At 60.7% G+C, this 21,590-nt stretch overlaps 5 protein-coding genes across 5 annotated transcripts; all 5 read left to right on the forward strand.

Annotated features, from left to right (window-relative positions):
• Window positions 1–2,383: 2,383 nt before the first annotated feature.
• On the forward strand, window positions 2,384–3,763 carry LBRM_12_0170 (conserved hypothetical protein; the record flags this gene model as incomplete). Its single annotated transcript, XM_001563017.2, has 1 exon — window positions 2,384–3,763. One exon carries the CDS (start codon window positions 2,384–2,386, stop codon window positions 3,761–3,763), a length of 1,380 nt encoding a protein of 459 aa, XP_001563067.1.
• Window positions 3,764–5,341: 1,578 nt separating this feature from the next.
• On the forward strand, window positions 5,342–9,073 carry LBRM_12_0180 (putative leucine-rich repeat protein; the record flags this gene model as incomplete). The annotated part of the gene is made up of 1 exon (XM_001563018.2): window positions 5,342–9,073. One exon carries the CDS (start codon window positions 5,342–5,344, stop codon window positions 9,071–9,073), a length of 3,732 nt encoding a protein of 1,243 aa, XP_001563068.1.
• Window positions 9,074–10,614: 1,541 nt separating this feature from the next.
• Window positions 10,615–11,898, forward strand: LBRM_12_0190 (hypothetical protein, unknown function; the record flags this gene model as incomplete). Its single annotated transcript, XM_001563019.1, has 1 exon — window positions 10,615–11,898. One exon carries the CDS (start codon window positions 10,615–10,617, stop codon window positions 11,896–11,898), a length of 1,284 nt encoding a protein of 427 aa, XP_001563069.1.
• An 821-nt stretch (window positions 11,899–12,719) lies between these two features.
• LBRM_12_0200 (conserved hypothetical protein) lies at window positions 12,720–15,461 on the forward strand (the record flags this gene model as incomplete). Its single annotated transcript, XM_001563020.1, has 1 exon — window positions 12,720–15,461. One exon carries the CDS (start codon window positions 12,720–12,722, stop codon window positions 15,459–15,461), a length of 2,742 nt encoding a protein of 913 aa, XP_001563070.1.
• Window positions 15,462–16,412: 951 nt separating this feature from the next.
• Window positions 16,413–21,266, forward strand: LBRM_12_0210 (putative ubiquitin hydrolase; the record flags this gene model as incomplete). The annotated part of the gene is made up of 1 exon (XM_001563021.2): window positions 16,413–21,266. One exon carries the CDS (start codon window positions 16,413–16,415, stop codon window positions 21,264–21,266), a length of 4,854 nt encoding a protein of 1,617 aa, XP_001563071.2.
• Window positions 21,267–21,590: the final 324 nt, after the last annotated feature.

The following is a 21,590-nucleotide window of genomic DNA, read 5'->3' on the forward strand; positions in this document are numbered from 1 at the left end:
TTGCTGTGCTTGTGGCGGCTTCTGCCGTTGCATCCGCCCCTCTCCTTTTCTGTGCTCCACTCCACTGGGTGGTCGGTGCTTGGGTCGCTGGTATCGTGGGTCTTTGTGCTGCCGCGAGGGAGCTCGGAACACCTACTCGTGTAAGCACTACCGAACGATCGAAGCGGCATTCAGGGTACTCCCGACTCTCTCACACCGTCCGCCCTTCGCTCTCTCCAGCCTTCTATGCTTCTCTTTTCAAATCTCAAGTCCGCTACGCGCCGGTCATGTGCGCGTGAAGCCGATGGAGGACTGAAAGGCGGCAGAGTCGGTAGTCGCAGAGGAGCGAGAGAGAGAAGAGGTGTATGTGGGTGCGCTTTTTTCTACAGGCTCATTCGCTGCCACACAACACGAGCTCAACACCGTCCCGACCCCCGCCTGCCACCGGGCCCATCGCCTGGTGTGAAGCAGCCGTACACACACGTTGCAGCAATGCACCGACTCGGTCAGCTTTGTACGGCTCCGATCTCAGACCCTGCCCACCGATGTGCTTCGCAGGTTGCCACACAGCCGCTCCTACCATGCCACTCGCCATCTGGTGCATCCCTCTCGGGGTGGCTCAGGCACCCCACGCCACTAGGCGGCGATGGTCGGGTGGGGTGCGTTCGAGTCACGCGGACACCTTGCCCATCCTATGAGTGGCACAAGCGTCTTCACTGCCGCAGGTCGCTCTGACCTCCCCACATCGTAGGTGCTTGGCCCTGTCACCACCAGCGGTGGTTCGGCACTGGCAGGGAGAAGAGGAAGGGGGCAGCCTGGCTTCTTCCCCCAATGCGTGGCCCCTGAACCCTCGAGATACCACGCATTGGGGGTGTCCCGAGCCATTAAAATGTATTCGCGTTTTGTTTCTTCAGAAATGGCGCAGTCTCCGCAGCTGTGAAAGGGCCTCGCGGTGGTTTGCGCCTCGCTGCGCTCCTTCGTTCCTCTCCGGTACCTTTCTGGTCTCTTTTTTGCTTCCGCGCCAAGATGTGCTCATTAGGACAGTGTAGGATACATACGCGGGTGGGCGGGTGCTCGGGCGCCATCATGTGCGGTGGCATCGAGGGTGACAGAAGGGATACCACTCCTTCACCACGACCACCTTTTCCCCTTTCCTTGCTCTTGCGGCGTCTAACGGCGTACGCACGTCGTGTTCGCCGTTCGCCCCGCACTTCTCCGGTGCCTGCGCCCGTGTGCACGGGGGCTCTCGTTGTGCGGTCTGCTGCAGCCTTTTTATATATTTATTTCGGCGTCCGCTTTGATGCTCAGCAGCGCTATACGGCGTATTGCGACTGTCGCTGCGGAGGCGCACTATGGCCCGCCTAACAGTGGGTGTGTGGGTGGGTGTGATTGAAAGGGCATGACTAGTCGTGTCGATTGTTTGCTGCGCAAGGCAGGGCTCTCGAACGCGCGCTGCAACTCCAATTGCGTGTCACGTCCTCGCCGCCTTCTCCGAAAGGCTCTCTTTTCTGGTCTGACGTCAGTTCGTGTTTTCAAGAGATGCATGTTTGCTGCTGCTGCTGCTGCTGCGTTACTTCTGGGGAATGCATGTACACGCGTGTGTTGGCTGCGGCGGTGAGTTTTATGATCGCCTCTATGTCTGTCTGTGTGGTGCTCTCCAGGCCATCGATACTTTTAAGGCCTTAACTAACACATGTTGGAATGTTTGTGGGGCCGAACAGAATGCGGCAAATGAGAAAGAAGCGCAAGCACGGAGGGATGGGAGGGCTCGGGAGATGTCGTTTGCCAACGTTATCCTCCTTCCCTCTTCCTCTGCCGCCCGTTTCAGGATGCAACTCCGTGAGTCTTCTCCCTGAATTCGTACATGAGCCGCCGTCTCTCTCACTCACAACGAAGAAAGCAGCAGAGAGCCAAAGAAATGCGAGCGGCGAATGCACCTCTTGCACTGGTGGCCCCCGGGGTGAGTGTAGCGCGTGCCAACTCACTCCACAGCGACCTATTCGGAATGGGATTTGGAGGGCGAGTCAGCACGCCCCGTGTGGGTGTGTCTGTCTGCCAGCCGCAGTCTTGTGGGTGCAGGTGCGCGTCTTCTGTGATCACCGCCCGTTAGCGTTGATTCCCTCAAGCCACCACCACCCTACCCTGCAGACGCATCGCGTATAACGATAGTGATGCTACATGCATCCACACGCATCTGCCCCCACCTTCTCTCCTTTACCAACCTCTCGACCCTCACAATTTTGTGCGTTACACTTCTCCCTCTCTTCGTGACTGCTGCCGCCGGCTTTGCAGTCAGCACACACGCAGCCGTATTGGCGCCCACACATACTTGTCATCAGGGTGACAGCCGGGCCCTGCTAGTCGCCGGCGCCATCTCATCTTTTCTCGTTCTCACGCAGGGGCTATGGACTACACTCTGGCGTTGTGCATCAGCCTCCTCTATGCCCCACACACCGTCCTGTGCGGGCTGGCGCTGCTCTGGCAGCCCATCCTGCTGGTGATCAGCCTCCTCGCCTCCTTTGTTGCCTTTCTGCCACTTGTGATTACGGGGCTAGTATTTCAGGCGCTGCGCTGGACCGGTACTGCGGATGTGTCCACTGCAGCGGGGGTGGTGGTGACTCACTTCGTTCTGCAAAATGTGACCCGAGTTGGAGCGCTGAACTTGTGCTTGCGCGCCCAGCGACTCGGGTGGCATCATGGCTGCCTGCTGGTGCGTAGCCGGTTTCCTTTAGTGCCCCTGAGCATCGCCATTGGCGCCGGGTTCGCTACGACGTCGCTTCTTGCGAGTGGTGGCGTCCTTCTTGCGGAGGCTTGGGGAGTTGGAAGGGGTTTGAGTGAAGGTGGGCACACCGCATCAACCTCGACTGCCGCTGCGCAGGAACTTGACTTTCTCGCTTCCAGCGGCGGCTGTGCGCGGCTTCCTCGGCTTGTGCAGTCGTGCTTTCAGCAGACATTCTTCAGCTGCGGGCAGGTGGCGTGGACGGTGATGATGGGACAGGCGTACGCTGCGCTGTGGCCTCGGAATGTAGCCATGGGCTTCTCGGGACATACAGCGTGCGCGAATGGTGCCGATGAACCCGCGACCCTCGGGGTTGAGATGGCGGCAGAAGCCGAGGAGCATGGCAGCGCACCTACGCCATGGGCACTGAGAGCGGAAGAAACTTTGCGGCAGGACTTCGCTGGGCTCCTGGTGGTGGATGAGGAATTTGCGCCGGTAGTTACAGACCACATGCCAGAAACTGCAGCTTACAGCTGGAGTAGTGGTCATGCGTCTTCCACTGCTCGGCCGAAGACGCGCGAGGAGGCCGAGGTAAACCAGTACTTGCCCTGCAGTGCTGTGGGCTCTGAGAGCGGTGATGCGGGTGCGGTGGCTGACACAGTACCATCCGCGACACCATCCATGCGTGAAGCGACGAGATCTTCCACTGTAAGGAAGCATCAGAACACGCCATCGTCGCCGTCGCCGCCAGCCGGGGTGGTTGGGTGGCTTGTGGCTGACTCGGTACTCGCGCAGCGGCTGCCCACTGCTGTCCTCACCGGTGCTGCCGCCTTAGTTCTTCACTTGATATTTGTACTGCCACCTCTGACGGCAATGGCAGCAGACTCGGCCTCTGCGCGGAACACGTTGATTCCTTCATCAGCCAGACGCTCGAACAGTTGCCTCGTTGGCGTATCTCTACAGTGCATCGTAACGATTGTGTCGCTGGTATGGGGGCTGTGGATTGTAGAGCTTGAACGTCACCCTTCCACCTACATGCTTCTCCCATCATCGACACACCCGTGAGTGGGCCAACGTGCGTCGCAGCTTGCCGGATTGACAGTGTATACGAAGTGGTTCCTCTCACTTTCTGTGTCTTTGGCGAGTGGGTGTGGATTGGTCTGGGCGCTGCTGTTTCTGCTGATCTCGCCACTGGACCCTCTCTCCAACGCCCCCGCGTCACCAAGACTGTCGCCTTCCACCTTGCTGCAATACAGTTGGGTGCGTGTTTGCTGGAGGTCTTCTTCCACGGAGTTGTACAGAAATCCTCGTCGTCGTGTGCACCATGCGGCATGTGGATCGCAAAATCGGGGGGCACCCGTGTCACTGCCTGGACTTTGCAGCAGGCGGTGATGTCAGTGTAGTGCGCAAGCGCATTCTCCGACGACTCGGTGCTCAGTCAGGGGGAGGGGTACCGAGGCATCTTGTCAAGGCTCGGTAGGGCCCCTTGCCCGCCCACTGGCCATGCGCATTCCTTTGCTTGTTTGTCTGCCCCATCATGCCGGGTCATTCCTGTTGGTCATCATCATCATCATCTCTCTCTCTCTCTCTCTTCGCTACTTCTTCCCTGCTGACCGCGGCCTCTCTTCCTCATATGCCTGCACGCCTGCAACTTTCCCTTGAGCAGCAGACATCAGCGCTGGACACCGCAGCGGTGTCATAGAGACTTTGAAAAGACTTCGAGTGCACTATCGGTAGAGCAGCTGACAAGGGCTTTTTACAGTAGCGCTCAAGCACACGTGGGTGTCGAGAAACACGCACGTGCACAGCAGAAGTGAAACCGACCACATACGCAAGCACACTGATCATCCCCGTCGTCATATCTTCGTAAGTCGAAGGTGAGCACCACCACCTCTGCTCCTTCCTGTGCCGCCGGTGCGGAATACAGCGGAGCTCTATCGCTCACACACACACACACACACACACACACACACACACACACACATGCAGGCGCACGGTGTTCTGGACTTCTCCCTTTGCTCGGTATTTCCTACGCCGCTACGTCCGTTCTCTGCCCACGCCGCTCCCCTGCCTTGCATCGCGTAGCCCGTGCCCCTCTATCGTGCGACATCGTGTTCTCCGTGTGTAACTCCTCGGTGGCACTTGCGATGCTGGGCGAGTGCGAAGTCTACTGGAGCGGAATACGTCATCGTGCAACGACCACAGCAAGCGGAATAGCCAAAGACCCAAAGGGCGCTTTTCGCTGCAACCCGCCTTCTCCACTTTCCCTCACCTGCGAGGGCAGAGCTGCCACCTCGCTGCACGGCTGCTGGTCCGGTGCGCTTGCTGCTATTGCCTACATTCGTGCAGGGTAATCGTAGCGCTAGCCCCTTGCGCAGACTCGCTGCGGCTACTCTGTGCAGCTGCGCTGACATCATTAGCACGACAGTTTCAGCTCTAGAAGAGATCGAGCCGCGCACTCACGCGGCTTACTGCAGTCGTTTGGAGAGGCTTGTAAAGGCACGCCACGGTGCAGGACGATAGTGGCCTGTGTCCTGACGTTGTGGAACACGGAGAGTGAGGGGCGACCTATAGACGCATTGTATAGGCGCCCGCTCGTGGTGCAGGACTGGGTGCGTCGCTTTTTGAAGCCTCTCGTTTGCCATGGAGACGCAGAGTGCGGCCAAGGGTGCCTCAAGGAGAAATGAGGTGGAAAAAGGCGCCGTACCCCAGGCGGAAGGGGGCATGATTGTCTCAGCCGCCGTGCCGTCAGCGTTGCGGTCGGCAATCAGCAAGCGGGGCGGCTTCGCTCACAACAGCAGCGTTGACAGGTCCCTCGCTGATGAGCCGAACAGCACCACTGCACTGTCGTCGTCCAGTTTGGCTTCCGCGAGGCTCTACAAGGATCCGTACGCAGCAGACCTCGGCCCGCGCGAAAGTTTGAAGGCGTCTCCTCACACAAGGGCGTCAAAGGCGTCGTACGTGAGTCCTGCTAGCTCCGTGAAGCGGGAATGGAAGACCGTTGCTGCAGCGATGACACAGTCGTCTCCGTCTCCCAGTGTAACAGCACCGCTGTTGGGCAACTCTGCCGCCGCTGCCTCCTCCGCAGCGTGCTCAACGGGCGAGTCACCCACAGGCTCGTCTGTGTGTAGTGGTGCTGAGTTCAATAGAGCACACAAGAACCAAACGAGCATCAGGTGTCCTGCTTTACGTTCCAACACCGATGCTTTCGACGAATCTCCAGCCGCCGTCGCGGCGTCTCGGACATCCAACTCACCGACTGCAGTGCTAGCGGAAGCGGCTGAGGTCTTGTGCGTCGAGCTGCCAGAAGTATCTCTTTCTCAAACTTCACGAATTGCCTCCGCTGCCGGGGGTGGGCGGCTGGAGGTGCGCATGCGAGGGCTGGTGGCGCTTCCCTGTCTGCACGTGCCGGCATCATCTACCCCACCATCCCTGGATGAGAAGAAAGCATCGGCTACGTCGTCGTCCGCTCACGGCAGCGGCGATGTCGTGGCCGGGCGTCTGCACGCTGTTAGTTTTCGGCAGAACGCAATCACCAGCCTCGTCGTCCAGCCTGCTCGCAGCACGTCGAGCCCGAAAGTCTCACCAATCACACCTCGCAGCTCCCCTCTGCGCTGCTACGCACACGTGTCCTCGCTTGATCTCACACACAACGCACTTGCATCGATCGCTGGGATCGATGCCCTGCGATGCCTGCGCTCGTTACGTCTAGGGTTCAACAGACTCACTTCACTGGCGCCGCTCTGGGCGTCACCGTACGTAGCGGAGCTCGACGTGCTTGATGTGAGCTCAAATGCGCTGACCGAGTTACTCTCCGCAGATGATGTGCACGCCTTGAAGAGGCACCATATTCGCATCGTCACGCACCCCACGCAGGCGCACAGCACCGCCTGTGCCCACCGAAACAACAGTTCGAGCGGGCAGAAATATATGCAGCTGCGGGTGCTGTACGCATCTAACAATCAAATTTGCGAGGTGCCAAGTGCAATCTACTCCTTTACGCAGCTAGCAGATCTGCGGCTGAACAAGAATGTCATCAATCGTGTGCCGGACGGCTTTCCGGCGCGTGTGTGTTTGCCACTGCTGACGCGCGTGGAGCTGAGCATGAACGGACTCCCCTCAGCCGTGGTGGAGGCTGTGGCAGCGCGCGTTGAAGGGGCGCACCGTTTTCGCGGTGGCAGCGGCCCCTCTGCAGAGGCAAAGACTGCCGCCTTCTCTCCGTCCGCCTCCAGGACAGGGGACAGCGTCTCATCGGAAGAAACGAGGAAAGGCACTGAGCGCTGCACCGAGCGGAGTCGCGATCACCACTTACTCCGACCGGCTGGTGGCGAAGAAAAAGCCAGAGCACCGGCAGACGAGGGCACTGGCGCGGCGGCCTCGGCCAGAGCTTCCGCCCCGTTCAAGCGGAAGGCTGCCGGCTCTCTGCCGCCCACGGCGCCTGTCATCACTACCGCATCGGCACAGGAAGCAAAGCACCAAGACGCTGTCCAGTGCATAGCGGAGAACGTGTACAGTGTTGACCTCAATGTATGGGCTGCTGCGGTGCGTCGACGGCTTGAGGAGTTGCTGAGGAGATCATGTGACAGCGATGCGAGTGGCGCACTGAGTGCTACGCCAACGTGCTCCATGTACGAGCTTCTGGTATCCCTCTCCGACATTCTCAGCGGGAACAGCTGCGGCGGTGGCGCAACGACGCTGCCGCGCTATCGACGCCGTCTGACGACTACGGCCCGCACGATCGCATCACTTCTGCCGTGTCTGCCGTCGTGCTTCCTTGTCTACTACGAAGAGACCCAAGTGCGTTGCCCTCCTCTTCTTTTGCTCACCGGCGTCACCGCTTCTATGGCGGCAGACCAGAGCGAGCTGCTCCTCTACGAGGTGTTGGCCCTTCACATTGTGCAGAACTGCCTGTGCATGGTGAGGGGTGCCACCGGTGGGGTAAGTCAGCCGTATGCGAGATTCACGCCCTCCTCTCTGGCGCTGCATTCGCCTGAGCTCTCATCGCAACAAGCGTGTAACGCCGAAAACAGCAGCGCGTCAGCCCTTCGTACCGAAGCGCCGGCGGCCAATCGTGCGAGCGGCAGTAAACCAACTCCGCGGCGGCCAAGTAGCCCTGGAACCTCGCGGCAGTTGAACTTTGCTGTGCCTCTGCAGGTTATCCATGTGATTGCTTTCCCCGAGGCTGCAGTCACCACCCACAGCTCCACGTCGGGCTTGTGGGCATATCTGACCTGGCGGCAGCGCTGGGAAGCCGCCGTATCTCGTCGCCGGCTCCCAAGCAAGAGCTTTTATGTATGTGAGCTTGGGACACAGCCGGCGGGCGCGCATGCGTCACAATCACTGTCATCTGCAAATCAACCATTCACGGCGGGAGAAAACTGCAACGGTACTCACGAGACCCCGAATCCTGCAGAGCCGCGGTCTCTTTACCCCTTCACTGCCAACACCCCCATCCCACGCGTACTGGAGTGGCGCCGGTTGAACGAGTACAGACCCGCGTCGTACTGTGCAGTACCGCCTGCCTGGGACCTCCTCTACGATCTGCTCCTCCGCTCCTCCTTGCCGGAGAGTACCGCGCCAAGTCAGCCGCGCGCACTTGCCATGCCGCCACCGTTGACTGGGGTGGGCAGCCGCGTGCACCACGCACGTGGCATTCCCGTCTCTCTCGCATGCGTGCTGTTGCGCGCCATTGAGTATCCGAACTGTACTGGGGCGCCAATAACGTTTGCATCGCCAATATCGCCGCTGCTGCGCTGGCCCACGCCAGGCACTGGTGGCTCTGCTGCCAGAGGAGCTCACAGCGGCACCTCTACTACCACCGCGCCCTACGCCCCTTGTGAGGACGTCATTCGCAGCGCCCTTCAGTGGCGCTACTACAGTCAGCAGCTGTGCAACCGCGTGGAGAGTGAAGTCAACAGTGTCGCCGCGGAGCAGGTGACGGTGTGCAACATGCCGCTGTACAGCGCTGAGGAAGTACTCCAGAGCCAGCAGAGAGCGGTTGCGGCGCTGAGCTCTCTGGGCCCACAATACACTCGCCTGCGGTGTAAACCGTGCAGGCAGAACGACGTCTCAGAGAAGCCACTCGAGAGCGCCGCCATTTCTAAGGAGGCTGCGTCTAACCTGCCCCTTGGGCGTTCCGCTTCAACGAAGCCGAGATCGCAAGCGCTACGCTCTACTTCGAGCGCTGTGACGTCCTATTTCGCAGGGCCATGTGCGAGCGAGGCCATCACCACGCCGGATACGACCGCGTGGAGCCACGAAAGTGAAGCGATCGACACACCCGCAGTGCCGGTTGGCGCTGATCGCGGAAGCACGCCGACTGCAGGAGCAGATGCGGAGGGCGGCAAGGCAGATGAACTGGGCGGCATCAAATAACAAGGCGCTGCTGACGCAGTTGCGAGATTCTACCAGGTGGGTGATGAGAACACGGCTGTCAACGCATTTTCGGCTGCTGCGACGGTAGCGCAGAGGACTGACCTCACCTCGAGGGATCCCTAGTCTGTCTGTGAGAGCTAACGAGAGTGCTCAAGAGTAAGTTAATCTTTGTCGGTACGATGAGCACGACTACGTGTGCGTGTGTGGGTGTGTGTGTGTGTAGGGGAGGGGGGTATGCCGCGGGCACATTTGATTTCTGAGAGTTCACAGGCGAGCGAACGATCGCACAAATCTGAAGGCTCTGGCCTTCCTGCAGAGGCAGTGCACTAAAGCGACGCGCTGCAGAGTCGTGTTTGCTGGCGCATCTCCAAGCATGGCTGAGCACATCTTCGGGTACGACATCCCGACAACTTTCGCGACGACAAAGCGTCTCGCACCCACTTGTGTGGATATGCGCGCAGTACTGCGCAGACACCCGCTCCGTTGGGCGGGGTCGCCGCTGATAAACTTCCCCCACCTTCTTCCTCTGCCACTTTTCTCTTCCTCCTCTCTACAAGCTTACCTCTCTCGCGACGGACGACGCTGAGGCTGCTCTTCTGCGGATGCCCTCTCACTCCCCCCCCCTCGTACAGAGGCACTCACGTGTCTCGTCAGTGCGTCGGTGCCACATGGTGAGGTGCGCGTCCGAAGTACGGTGCACACCGTCCGCCTTTCTTCCAAAGCCCTCACATCTGCGGCGCTCCCTGTCTTCCGTGCTCTTCCTGCACCATCAGCAGCGACACGTTGGCATGACCGCCTCTTCGAGAGAGGGATCGCGCTGCCAGGCCAGAGAGGATGAGGGGGTGAGGGCACATACCCTCTGCATAACCACGCCTTAAACGTGGGGGCACGGCTCTTGGGCCTGTCTTTCCCCTGCCCACAGATCCACCACACCCCTGTCTTGTGCCGCTGATCCTCGGCGCTCTTCTCCCGTGCACCCTCCCGCTTGTCTCCCTCCTCATTTACTGCCGCGTGTGGGCGTGTGCGCGCGGAAACGCTGCTGGCTCCAACGAAAGGCACATGTTAACATGATAATCTTTGGGGGCTGGCAGGTACCGCTCCCGCTCTGCGCTTCTACAGCCGCGGACGATTCTCGTCTCGTGCCCTGCTGTATCGCACCTGTGCCATCGCACGTGTGGGCAGGCATGTGCGTGGGTGGATCGGGAACGCTGGAGGTGTGAGTAGCAACCCCATGGCATCCTCCTCCTGCCCCCTCGACTCACAACCCTCCTCTCTCCCGTGGTGTGACCGGGCACCCTCTGCTACTACCGCTATAGCCCTCTCCATACGTACCCCCTTGTGATCTCCTATCGCGTTTCCTGCGTCACCACCACCACCTTCGACCCCATCCCACGCCTCTGCTCGATCAGGGCAGTACCGCCCCAATGGGCGCTTGGACGAACCAAATCACGCGCAACTGCGGACTGTAACGCACGCGTCGTCGCGCACAATTTGCGCTGTCATCCTTCGGCGAGCCCCGTGGGAGTCATCGCGGCGCTCTCATGCCCTCCCGGGCAGCGGCAGCGCGCACCATACAGGTGTGGCTGCGCAGACGGCGCGAGCTGCAGTACGCGCATCGTCTGCTCCTGTGCCTCCATGTGGTGAAGGTCCTCCGTGCCCCCGACCAGTTACACTGCTCGGACAGTGTGAACCCGCTAGTCTTCCTCGCCTTGGGGGGAGTGACATCCTCTTCCTCTTGCTCCGTCGAGCATGGTGTGCCAGTCGAGGAAAGCCTCTTCACAAGGCTGTACGAGACTGTCGTGGAGTACGAGTCGGCACTGAGGTTGGAGAACTACACGCGGCAACTCCTCTTCGAGGAGTACTGTGCCACCAGCGATGCGGCTCGATTGGCTTCGCAAACTATGCGTCACATGCTGCAACAGCGACATCCAGCTCTACGCCCGCTGTCGCTGAGCGTGGAAGTCATGCAGCAGGCTGTGGCAGGTTTTACTTCGGCCCCTCAGCTCACTGCAGACTCGACGATGACAGCGGCGGAAAAGCTACAGGCCTATCTCAGCCCGGCGCACTTCGCGTGGTGGCGTACATCACAGGTGCCCTCCATCGTTAGTGCATCGGTACCCACAGCGGCGCCCCTACACACCAACGGCATGGTGAGCAATGTGAGACCGCAACCCCCACTTCCCCTGCGCATAGAGCATAGCAACACACACGCGGCTGAGAGCCCGCAAGGCGAAAGGTGGGAGCCTGTGTACATGGAGGTGGATGACCAGGAAGAAGAGACGAGTAATTACGAGGTCGCTGTGAACGCGGCGTACACCAGGGAAAGGGAGGCGGCGGAGAGCGCTGCACTTCTCGCTGCTCAGCAAGCCACCATGGCAAGATGCCCCACCGGTTTCACAGCGCATGACGGCCGTCAGCCTGCAGACGTCTCACTGTACAACGCGTCTTCAACGTTTCTGCCGGAGGAAGATGACATCAGTCTTGTGGTTCAGCCTGTCCTCGGCTGCGTTGCACAGAGGTGCTGTCACAGCGTCCATGAGTACCTGGACGCTGAGCCATCATTGATGCCGAGCCCTGTCATGGTAACTAAGTCTCAAGTTGGAAGAGAGACTACAACACAGGTGTGCGCCGTGTGCGAGCTGGACGGCGTCGTCGCGAGTCCGTACAGCAACTGTGGCAAGGCGGCGGAGCGGTGGGAAGAGGACATGCTGCACCCCTGCGATACGTGTGGCGCACTGGTGCACCTCTGCTGCGCCTACTCGGGCGCCACCGCCGATACCCATTTCTGCTGTGGGCACTGCTGTTCAGGCGGTGGCACTGCGTGAACAAGACGATCGGTGCCGAGTAGAGGGGAGAGAGGGGGGAGCGCACGGCTGCACCGGTGCTTTTCTCTCCGCTGCTGCTGCGCCTACCGTTTGGGTCTACCTTCATACGTGTGGGGGTTTCTGCATATATGAGAGCGCTCTGAAGCTTCGCCCACGCGCCGCACCGCTGCCACGCTGCCGTTGAGCGAAAAGAGGGAGAGAGGGGCGCCGATATTATGTGAAGAGGTGGAGCGCACGCAAGACACGATGCACAATGCGGAAACTCGTTGGAACGATAGGGAGCAAAGCCCACAAAGGTTTGTACGTGTGTACGTGTGCGTGTGTGTCACAACAAAGTGGCACGGCTGCTTGTCCACTCCCTTCCCCCCCCCCTCCACCGCGCTTTCTCCCCATTTATGCGTGCAGCGAGGGTGGAGAGAAATGGGTCCAGGTGGGATGCTGAGGTGTGCTCCCCACCAATCCCTCCGGTGCGTGACATGGGCTGAGCCGCGGTCGTTGGCGCACACCGTACCTTTCTCCTCTCCTGTCCGTCACTCTTCTCCATGTGACCTATGTGTCTGACCGCTCCGCCGCGAGTGAGGCCATGCACGAGTCCCCCTCTCCTCCTCCTCCCCACACACATGAAAGGTAAAGTTATTCGCGCGTACCGGACGCACCAGCTCTGCGAGCTGAGGGATTACGACGGAGAGAGAATACACTCACTGGCCGCCAGCGCGACTCATCCACGCACAGGCACTCACAGGGGCAGCCGCCATAGAGCACAGAACGTCACTCACTCCACATCATCTCTTTCTTCTCTCGCCGTTGCAGGTTGGTAGCCCATGTCTGACGTGCTTGGATACCTCAACGGGGTGCTGCACCGAGTCTCGGCGACGTTCATGCCGACTGAGATGGACGATGTCGCCTCTTTCTTGCGCGGGGATGCGTGGGTGGTTGCGACAGCGGCTTCTGCGTCAGCCCCGCAGGCAACACAGTCATCCTCCACAGCAGCGATTGACTTGTCGCGTGGGGCCTCGATGCCGACTTCGGTGCGTTACCCTCTTGGTGCTATATGCTGGGGCCATTTCATTCCGCTCGGCATTGCAGGCACCGCGCTCGTCTCCGCTGCTACTTCCGGCAGTCGTACTGTGCTCCTGAACTTCTTCGAAAACAGAGGATTTGCGCAAGTGTTCACCGTGAGCCTCGTACCCACTGAGCAGCAGCAGCAGCAGCAGTCGCAGTTGTGTCCGTCAATGCCAGGTGCGATGGGGGGTGCGGGCTCCTCTGGCGGCCCCGCTGTCTCTCGCGAGGGCCACCGTTACGCGGGTCTCTGGCGCACCCAGCAGGCTGCTTCCTCCTCCTCGCTCAGCGGTGCTGGCGATACGACCGCGTTTCGTAAGCGGACGCGGTCCAATGCAGCCTCGTCTGCAGTTGTCGACATATCGCTGGACAGTCGCTACAGCACCACTGCGGAGGAGGCGCGACACGTGTGCATGGCTGCCGTGCGCAGCTGGTTCGAGGGGGTAGAAGAGGAGGCTCTGCTAGACTCCAGTGAGCTGAGACAAAGCGAGGATGGACGTGCCGCTGACGGTGCGCACTACCGGCACGAAATACAGCTACGGCGCCTGCTCGTAATAGTGCGGTGCTGTACAGATAATCGTGTTGCGTTCTCCACCTGTGGTGGTGCCGCTGGCGCAGCTCAGGCCTCATCGTCGGGCACAGGTCGTCGGCACCGCCGTGGCGAAGACCCTCTCTACCTCCTGCTGCATGAGCTCGCCGCCCTCACAACGTTATACGAGGTACGGCTTTCTGCCACGTGCTCCACAGTGCGCCCTGCAGTGCTGCTGCTGCCAGAGGACGACAGCTACGGTGGGTCCATGCTGAGGCAGCAGCTCCGGGAAGAGGTTGGACACCGGTATTGGGTTGAGCTTTTCCCGCAGCCTGAGGGTGCATCGAGTAGCAGCGCCGCGCGCCATGGTGGAACTGGCACGGCGGACGCTTACCGAGGGGCAAGGAAAGGTGGTGGGTGGAGAGCAAGGCTGATCAGCTGTAACAGCAGTGCGAGTGGCGCGCCTGGTGGGTCAGGCAGCGTCTTGCGACAACGACAGCATGAGCAGAATGAGACGCCACTCACACGGGCCTTCCGCCTGGCGGCACAGTGGGGTGTTCTGGAACTGCCCTCGGCAATGTCAAGCGAGCAAATGAATGTTGGCGGGGCGGTAAACACGAGCTCTGCAGGGAACTCGTCCCCTTCAATGAGGGTGGGTAGTGGTGGTGGTGGTGGTGCCGCTGAACAGGCGCCGTCATCCATTACAAGCGGCCTCCGAGGTGTGCGGTGCATGTCTACGCAGCAGCAGGAGGAAGAGCTGCGTAGGCACACATCGTGCTTTTTCCTGCGGCCCAGCAACGCTCCGCTGTGTGTCTTCTTGATGGAGGCGCTGCGGCGCTTTCCCGTGCTTGTTCGTCCTGCTGTACTGCAGTACTGGCAATCCACCTGGACAGCACGCCACTCCTTGGCAGACGTGCTGTTCGCCTTCCACACCGTCCTCTGCCCCTTCGTGATGTCGGCGTCTTCGGCTGAGGTGACCGGGCACTCTGAGGCGCCGCTGGGGACAAAGGGCAGTTCGTCGTTTCCCGCCTCCGCGATGCTGCAGGACACGACTGACCTCTTGGATGCTTTGCTCTCCGCCGCGCTCACGCTGGCAGAGGAGCGCGATGCTGCACAGCCGCTGTCAGTCAACGAGCTCACTATCGAGCAAGCAGCCCTTTTCCTTCTTTTCTACGAGGCGCTGGTGCACCAACGAGTGGGTCGTCTGCGTCGTATTCCCGGCGTCGTGCGCGTCCTCATCGATCTATCGGACCGACACGCCAGCGCCACTGCTGAAAGCGGCGTCTCTGACGCGTCTGCCGCCGGTGTGCCGTGTGCTGGGGCCACGACCGACGCGAAGGTTCGCTGGGCGGTGCACCATCTTCTCCCGTTTGCGCCACTGAACCGCTTCTCTGAGCGAGTCGCGCAGCTCACGGCTGCCTCACATACGCGGCGCGACGGTCGGCGTGAAGTGCTGCCGTACCCGATGGACCCAATCGCGCTTCCCATTCGGCGCCTGTCTCTTGCGCCACAACTGCAGCACAGCACGCTGCTTGCACTGATGCCGCTTGGTGAGTCTCTGTTGGAGCTGCAAGGTGCGGCGGACCGCGTATGGCGTGAGGAGCTGCCCGCGTACTGGCGGCGTGTCGTCGCAGCCGTGAGCACACGTGACGACGACACCAGAGTACACTCCTTACCTGCAGCGCTGCGGGTGGCCAGGGACGACGCCGGCACCCTCACACCCACTCAACTCAGCGCAACGAACTTTTATCATCCTCTGGTACCACACGCTGTCCGAGTCTTGTACGTTCTCACTGCACACGCCCTGCGCGCACCGACCGAAGCGGCGAAGCAAGCTCCGATTGTGCAGCTGCAGCTGATCTGCCAGTTATCTGACGAGCAGCTGCTCCTCGTGCTCAAGGAGCTGCAAGTCGCAGGCCTGGCGAGTACAAACCTGAAGACGAAGACGGCACGAACGCTGCTTGACACGATGTGACGCGCAGAGAAGAAGCCGAACGCGAGGGAGGGAGAAGGGTTTGCACTCGCTGGGGGAGAAAGCCGTCACCAGTGAGCCCCCTTCCCCTACCCTGCACATGCGCGCCCTCTCCCTTCTTCAGTTCTCTCTCTCATTAGTGAGGTCTTCTCCGTGCGCCACCGCGCCCTTCGCCGACAACGGCGCATCATGAAAAGGTGAGCAGCATGGTGAGAGGACACGAGGTGGGGTGTTTGAGTGTTTTTGGTGATGACATGACACTCGCCCCGTAGCGCCGGTCCAAGCAGGCGCTGCGCAGTACCTCTTCTGACCAGCGGGGCAGTGTATGCATGCCTGTGTTTGGCCTTACGCAGCTGCATCACCTCTGAGGTTGTCATCAGTGTGCCCCTTGAGTAATTCCTTCTCTGCCTCTCCTCCTCCCTATGAAAGTGCGAAGAGGGAAAGAAAGCTCAGTTGGGCTCTTGTTGTCCGATGCGCAGCTCTCAACTGCTACATCTGCTCTCGTTCCTGGTGCGCAGGCGCGCACTCGAACGGCACGCCCGCAGAACCGTGCGCCACACCACACCACCCCTTGCCGCCTCCTGCGACTCGCTGTGTTCTCCTCCCCCCTTTCTCTCCCCACCCTCCGCGGGCAACTCATCACGCCTGCCCATGTTGGCAGCTCTTCTCCGTGCCGCTCATCCTTCTAGCATTTTCGTTGCACACTCATGCGCCTGGCTGGCAGCTGTGACGACAGTGCTAGAGCTGCCTTCCTTTCCGTGCTCCGACCCCGCGGCGCTTGAGCCCTTCTTTGCTGAGGCCACAGGCGGAGACACACGCACCCAGAGCGGGAGCGGGGCTAAACACGCCAGGTGGCAACGAAAAGGAAACGCCTCGCTGCACAGACATAGAGCGGCGCACCCCTCACGCCGACGTACACACGCACGATAGCTAGGAGCAGCATTGGATGGAAACATGGCCAAGCTCAGCGAGGAGAGCGCGTCTGCAGGAGCAGCAGACACGCAGGTGGAGCGTGACAACACAATGATTCACCAGGAGCCGGAGCTGGAACCGGCGCCGCCGTCACCCCCCGCGGAGTTGGTCGTTGCTGCGAGTTTCCGTGCTGACGAGGTGTCGTTTGGCGATCCAGTGGAGTTCATACTTGGCCGAGTCGACACCATTGAACTATGGCGAGCGAAAGTCGTGCGTCTTAATCTGACGCAGATTGGCGTGTCATTGATGCGCGGTGTACTGCGGCACTGTCGCTTATCAACACCGCCGATGCGTATCTTCGACGCCGTGGAGTCGACACCGCCGGCAGCGCAGGCATCAGTGCAGTCGCTTGGCCCCTCGCCGGTGGTGCAACCGCCGCTGCTTCCCTACACGGCGCTCGAGTCCAGGCAGATGGATGTGCGGGTGGCGGAGCACAGTGAAGCGGTACAGACTTCCGTGCAGGGAGTCGTCCCTGTAGCGCGCTGGCAGGCAACATATCAGCCACCGAATCACCACTGCAGTGCACATCCCTCCCTTCAATTCAGCGTTGCTCGGCGCGCACTCGTGCAGACCGCAAGCCGCGCCTCTGTCCCACTTTACATGGGTATGCTCACGGCCTTCATTGGGTACGGCGTGGCGTCCATGTACAGCGCCGACACAGAGGCCGACTCGCTCAGCGCAGGTGGCGCAGCGGCAGAGGAATCTGTCAAGCCCCCGGCGTCCACGCCCGGAGCCGCCGCCGCCACAGGTTTCCAGATGCCTGGCCGCCGTCTGCAGTTCACCGCCGAGATGAACAACGCACTCCACGAGGTCCATCGGGCAGCGGCCGAGGTAACGTGTATGATAAATCATGAGGCGAAGGAGATGCACGCGCTCGCGACGGCGGCGCTCCAGTCGACTAGCAAGGTGACAAGGTATCTGACCGACGAGGATGAGCGGGTGCAGGACTTGCGCCAAGCGCAGCTCGGTCGATCATGTCGACACCTTTGCCGCCTCGTGGCAAATCTCTACTCTCTCGTGTCCCTCCTTGACTTCTTCGCCGTTGAGGGCGCGTCCCTGCCGACGCAGGCGCCGGCGCCAAACACCGCGGCTGCTGCCATCGCCGCTTTTCATCCGTCGGACGGAGAAGTAGCCAGGGTGATGGGAAAGGTGGTAGGCACTGGAACAAGTGGCGCAGGTCACTCCGATACAAGTAAAACCAACGTCAGCCTCCTATCCTCATCTTCCGCTAGGAGGGCTGTGGCAATGCGGATGGAGAAGCACCGCGCTCAGACAACCCCACTGGCCCCGCGCACAGACAGCAATACTCTCTGTGCCACACCCACGTCCCCCGCCGCTACGAAACCTGTCGCCACCGCAGTCGCACTGACAGCAGCAAACCAAACCTTCGCGGGGGCACCTGCGCACGCCTATACAACGGAGCGCTTCCATAAGCTCTTTGGCGCATCCGGTCACCTACCGCAGAGCGTGTGGATGGTGTTCTCCCCCGTAGCTGAGACTTTGAGCCAGTTTGCAGTGTCCTGGTCTCTCACGACGGGTGATGCGAGAAGTCGGCAAGCCTTCAATACCGCAGCCTGCGCGATACTCGGCGAGGATCAGCGCTGCCTGCTGCTGCAGATGCATCGACTGTGCACGCGCTTTATCGTGCTACGGCACCAGGTGTACGCACTGCACCCCGTCAACCCGCTGCTCTTCAAGGTGAAACAGATGCTGGAGTGGAACGGCCTCTTCGACGCCGACAAGCCAGACGCGTGGTCGTACAACAATGGTGGCATTGACCGGTGCGACTTACACACTGATCTACTGCACAACACCTACGCGCATGGTCCTCAGTGGTGCGTGAACTCCTGCAACAAGATGGCGCTTCAAGCGGTGATAGCGTGGCCGTACACCACAACTGCTCGCAACTCGGCGCTGCGTGGGATTAAAGAGGTAAGCACGTTTTCTCCAAATGGTATCGCCTCTGCCGGTGCAAACGACGGAGCCAACGCCACCCTCTCTGGGCTTCTGACAGAATCACCGTCGTCAATAACTGTGTCGCCAACACAGGGTTCCAGCGTGGCCGCACTATCCCAGCTCTCTGCTGTGCCAGGCTACGTTGGGCTGCGGAACAGTGGCAACACGTGCTTCCTCAACAGCGTTGTCCAGCTGCTCGCCAGCGCTACCTTGTTCTGTGACGACCTCATCGCTCGAGTGCAGGACACCGTCTTCGGCCACTCAGCGCACGCAGATCACCGGACTACTGTGGCCGAACATGCCGTCGATTCCAAGGCGATGGCGACTCTCTTCACCAAGTACGGTTGTCGCCTCGCTATGGCGCTTCTGCTCGGTGAGCTCCAGTGGCGTGGGAAGCACCGCCACAAACGCCACGCAGTGCTGCCAGACTACCTCACTCCACACCTGCCCCCGCCGTTCGATGACTATCGACAGCACGACGCCTCGGAATTCTGGCACGCACTGATGGACAACCTGGACGTGCCGAGCCAGCCCGAGGGGGCGGTGGTGGCGAGTTGGTTTAGCGGCCGAACGGCGACGACGATTACGTGTGTGACCTGCCAGCGCCAGCGCCTGCACAATGACACCTTCTGGGATCTCTCCATCCCACTCCTGCGCTCTGCCTCGGCTCCCTCTGCGCCAGCGGCTGGGACGGATCGGTTGGTGAGCCAAGTGGAAGTGCACCACTTCGCCCGCGCCACCGCTGTCACCACCACGTACGCAGACACGCCAACAGCCGACTTGTCAGGCAACATGCCCATCGCAGCAGCCGCCTCCGCAGGGCTGGAAACGGCGGAGCGCACAGAGGAGGGGGCCGAAGAGAGAACTAACGAGAAGACAGCACCGACTCTGCGCCATACTGTGGTTCGCGGTGTGGCCGAACCTCATTCCGTCACATCGCCGCTGCCGCCCTCGATGGTGGCAGCCAACGAGGCATGCAAGACGCTGCAGCATCTGTTGCTCTATGCGCTCCACCCGACTCTCAACAAGGAACTTCTGTACGGCAGCAACGCCCTGGACTGCGAGCACTGCCGTCGATGCACCAACACCGAGCTCACAACACACCTTGTCGCGGAGATCGAAGTGGAGGGCGGAACGGGGGCCGATGTGGTAGCAGCAGATGTGCCCGATAAAGGCGTGGGCGTCGTGCAGCATACGTGCGTCACTTCCGGCTGTGTAGCCGCCGTGGCAACGGGGGAACTCCACGTTGAAGGGGAGTCGCCTAAACCCCTTGCAGCAGGTGCGCATTCCCCTCCCCACGGCGGGTCGGCGCTGCCACAACCTCTGACCAGCACGGCAGCGGGAGGTGGCCTCCCCTACTACCTCGCTATTCAGCTGAACCGCTTCGCGTACCAGCGCGTCACGCAGTCCTGCGACAAAATCGCCGATGGTGTACCCCTCAATGAAGTCATCATCGTTCCGGTGTACCCCGAGATCACGGCGCTAAATGGGGTACCGGCATTCCCTGCCTGCTCACAGGGGCCCAACCGCCCGCCTGGGGTGACCAACGAAGAGGACGGCGACGCCAGCACACAACACGAAGACAACCATCACCACAACACCCCTTCCCATCGAGCCCCTACAGCACCGCGCTCTGCGACACCGGCGGCTCCAGTGTGGATTGCGTACCGTCTGCAGTCCATCATTATCCACAGTGGCTTCACCCCGAGTAGCGGCCACTATTTTACCCTCACACGCCGTCCGGTAGCGGCACCGGCACAGGTGAACATCGATGATATCAACCACGACGAAGACGAGCACCATGTGAGTGCTGATGCGGACCTGCGGTCCATGCGCGCGTATGTGGAGGAGCTGGGGGCCGCCCTGACGAGTTGCCTTTCCACAGAAACCCACTTCTCCAATGCGGAAGTGGTTCAGACAACAGTGGACGCGGGCGGCGCTTCGTCAAGGTGCACCGATGTGGAAGGCGCAGGACAACAGTCGAAGGATGGGCCCACGTTGGTTTCCTTCTCGGCCGGCACAGGGGAGACGGTGCAGTCCCCAACCCTTTCCTCACTGCCAACTCTGCCAACCGCTGCCGTGTCCGTGAGCGGCGGCCGCCTGTACGAGAACTGGGTGATGCTTAACGACTCCAGCGTGCACATAGTTGAGCCGGACACGATGCGCCGCATCCTACACGGGTACGGAGGTGGTGTCTACTCTGCGTGGGAGACGCCGTACATCATCTTGTATGAGAAGGTGCCCGTCGCGTACGAAGGAGCGGTATCACGCGACGTGTTGCCAGGGAAGGAAGAGCAGACAACTAAATGCATCGCTGATCCCGCACTTTCAGTAGCGGCGAGGCTGCAGCGCTTGTGGGAGTCCCGCCACGCCTCGCTAGGGGCTCGAAGCGCCACCTCTGTCGGTGATACCGCCGTCAAACCGATTCACTTTGCCCCTGAAGTCCTGCAGATCTTCAACGAAAGGCTAAAAAACGACACGGCGTGCAGCGCCGCTCTCAATACGGCCTCGCATGCCGCAAACGAGCGCAGCTCTGCGTCGTTTGACAGCAGCGGGTCACGCTCACGTCATGCGTTGCTGCGCACGGTGGAACATCAGGAGGCGTCTGCCACGACTTTGAGGACTGCTGTAGCCTCTCCCCTCGGCGCCAGGAAGGACACATCCGCATTCTTGAGTGACAGCAGCAGCAGTGCTGACCAGGCTTTCGCATCGCCACGGCCGCGTCGGCTAATGTCCACCCCCAAGGGCACCCGGCGTTACAGTGTCAATCCCAACCACCAAAGCGCAGAGGAGCACCGCAAGCATAGTGGCGCCGAGCACGGCGCGGCCGCACTTAGCTCAAGTTGCAGCGACGCAAGCTCAGACACTGACGACGAGTAGAACAAGTCTCGAAGCTGGGGCTTCAGAGGGCGCAGACAGCAGACAGCAGACAGCAGAGTGCGCATCGCTGCGCTGTGTGTGTGTGTGTCGGTGGGTGGGGATGACCTGAGGACTCAGCCGCTTACTACACTCGTCATGACATTTATGCGTGTCGTTTGACTCTTAATTGCTCAGCAGGGAAGGCAGGTTACCGGCGACAAGTCAAACGTGAATGGTGAACAGCGTCGGGGGTGGAGGGGAGCACAGGGGAGATCCAATGCGGCGAGACGCGTACCATGACGGAGCGACACCTTTGGCTTCATTTGCGCCTCATAGCCACGCGGG

The sequence above is a fragment of the Leishmania braziliensis genome, chromosome 12 (genome assembly GCF_000002845.2).
Source record: "Leishmania braziliensis MHOM/BR/75/M2904 complete genome, chromosome 12".
Lineage (NCBI taxonomy): Eukaryota > Euglenozoa > Kinetoplastea > Trypanosomatida > Trypanosomatidae > Leishmania > Leishmania braziliensis.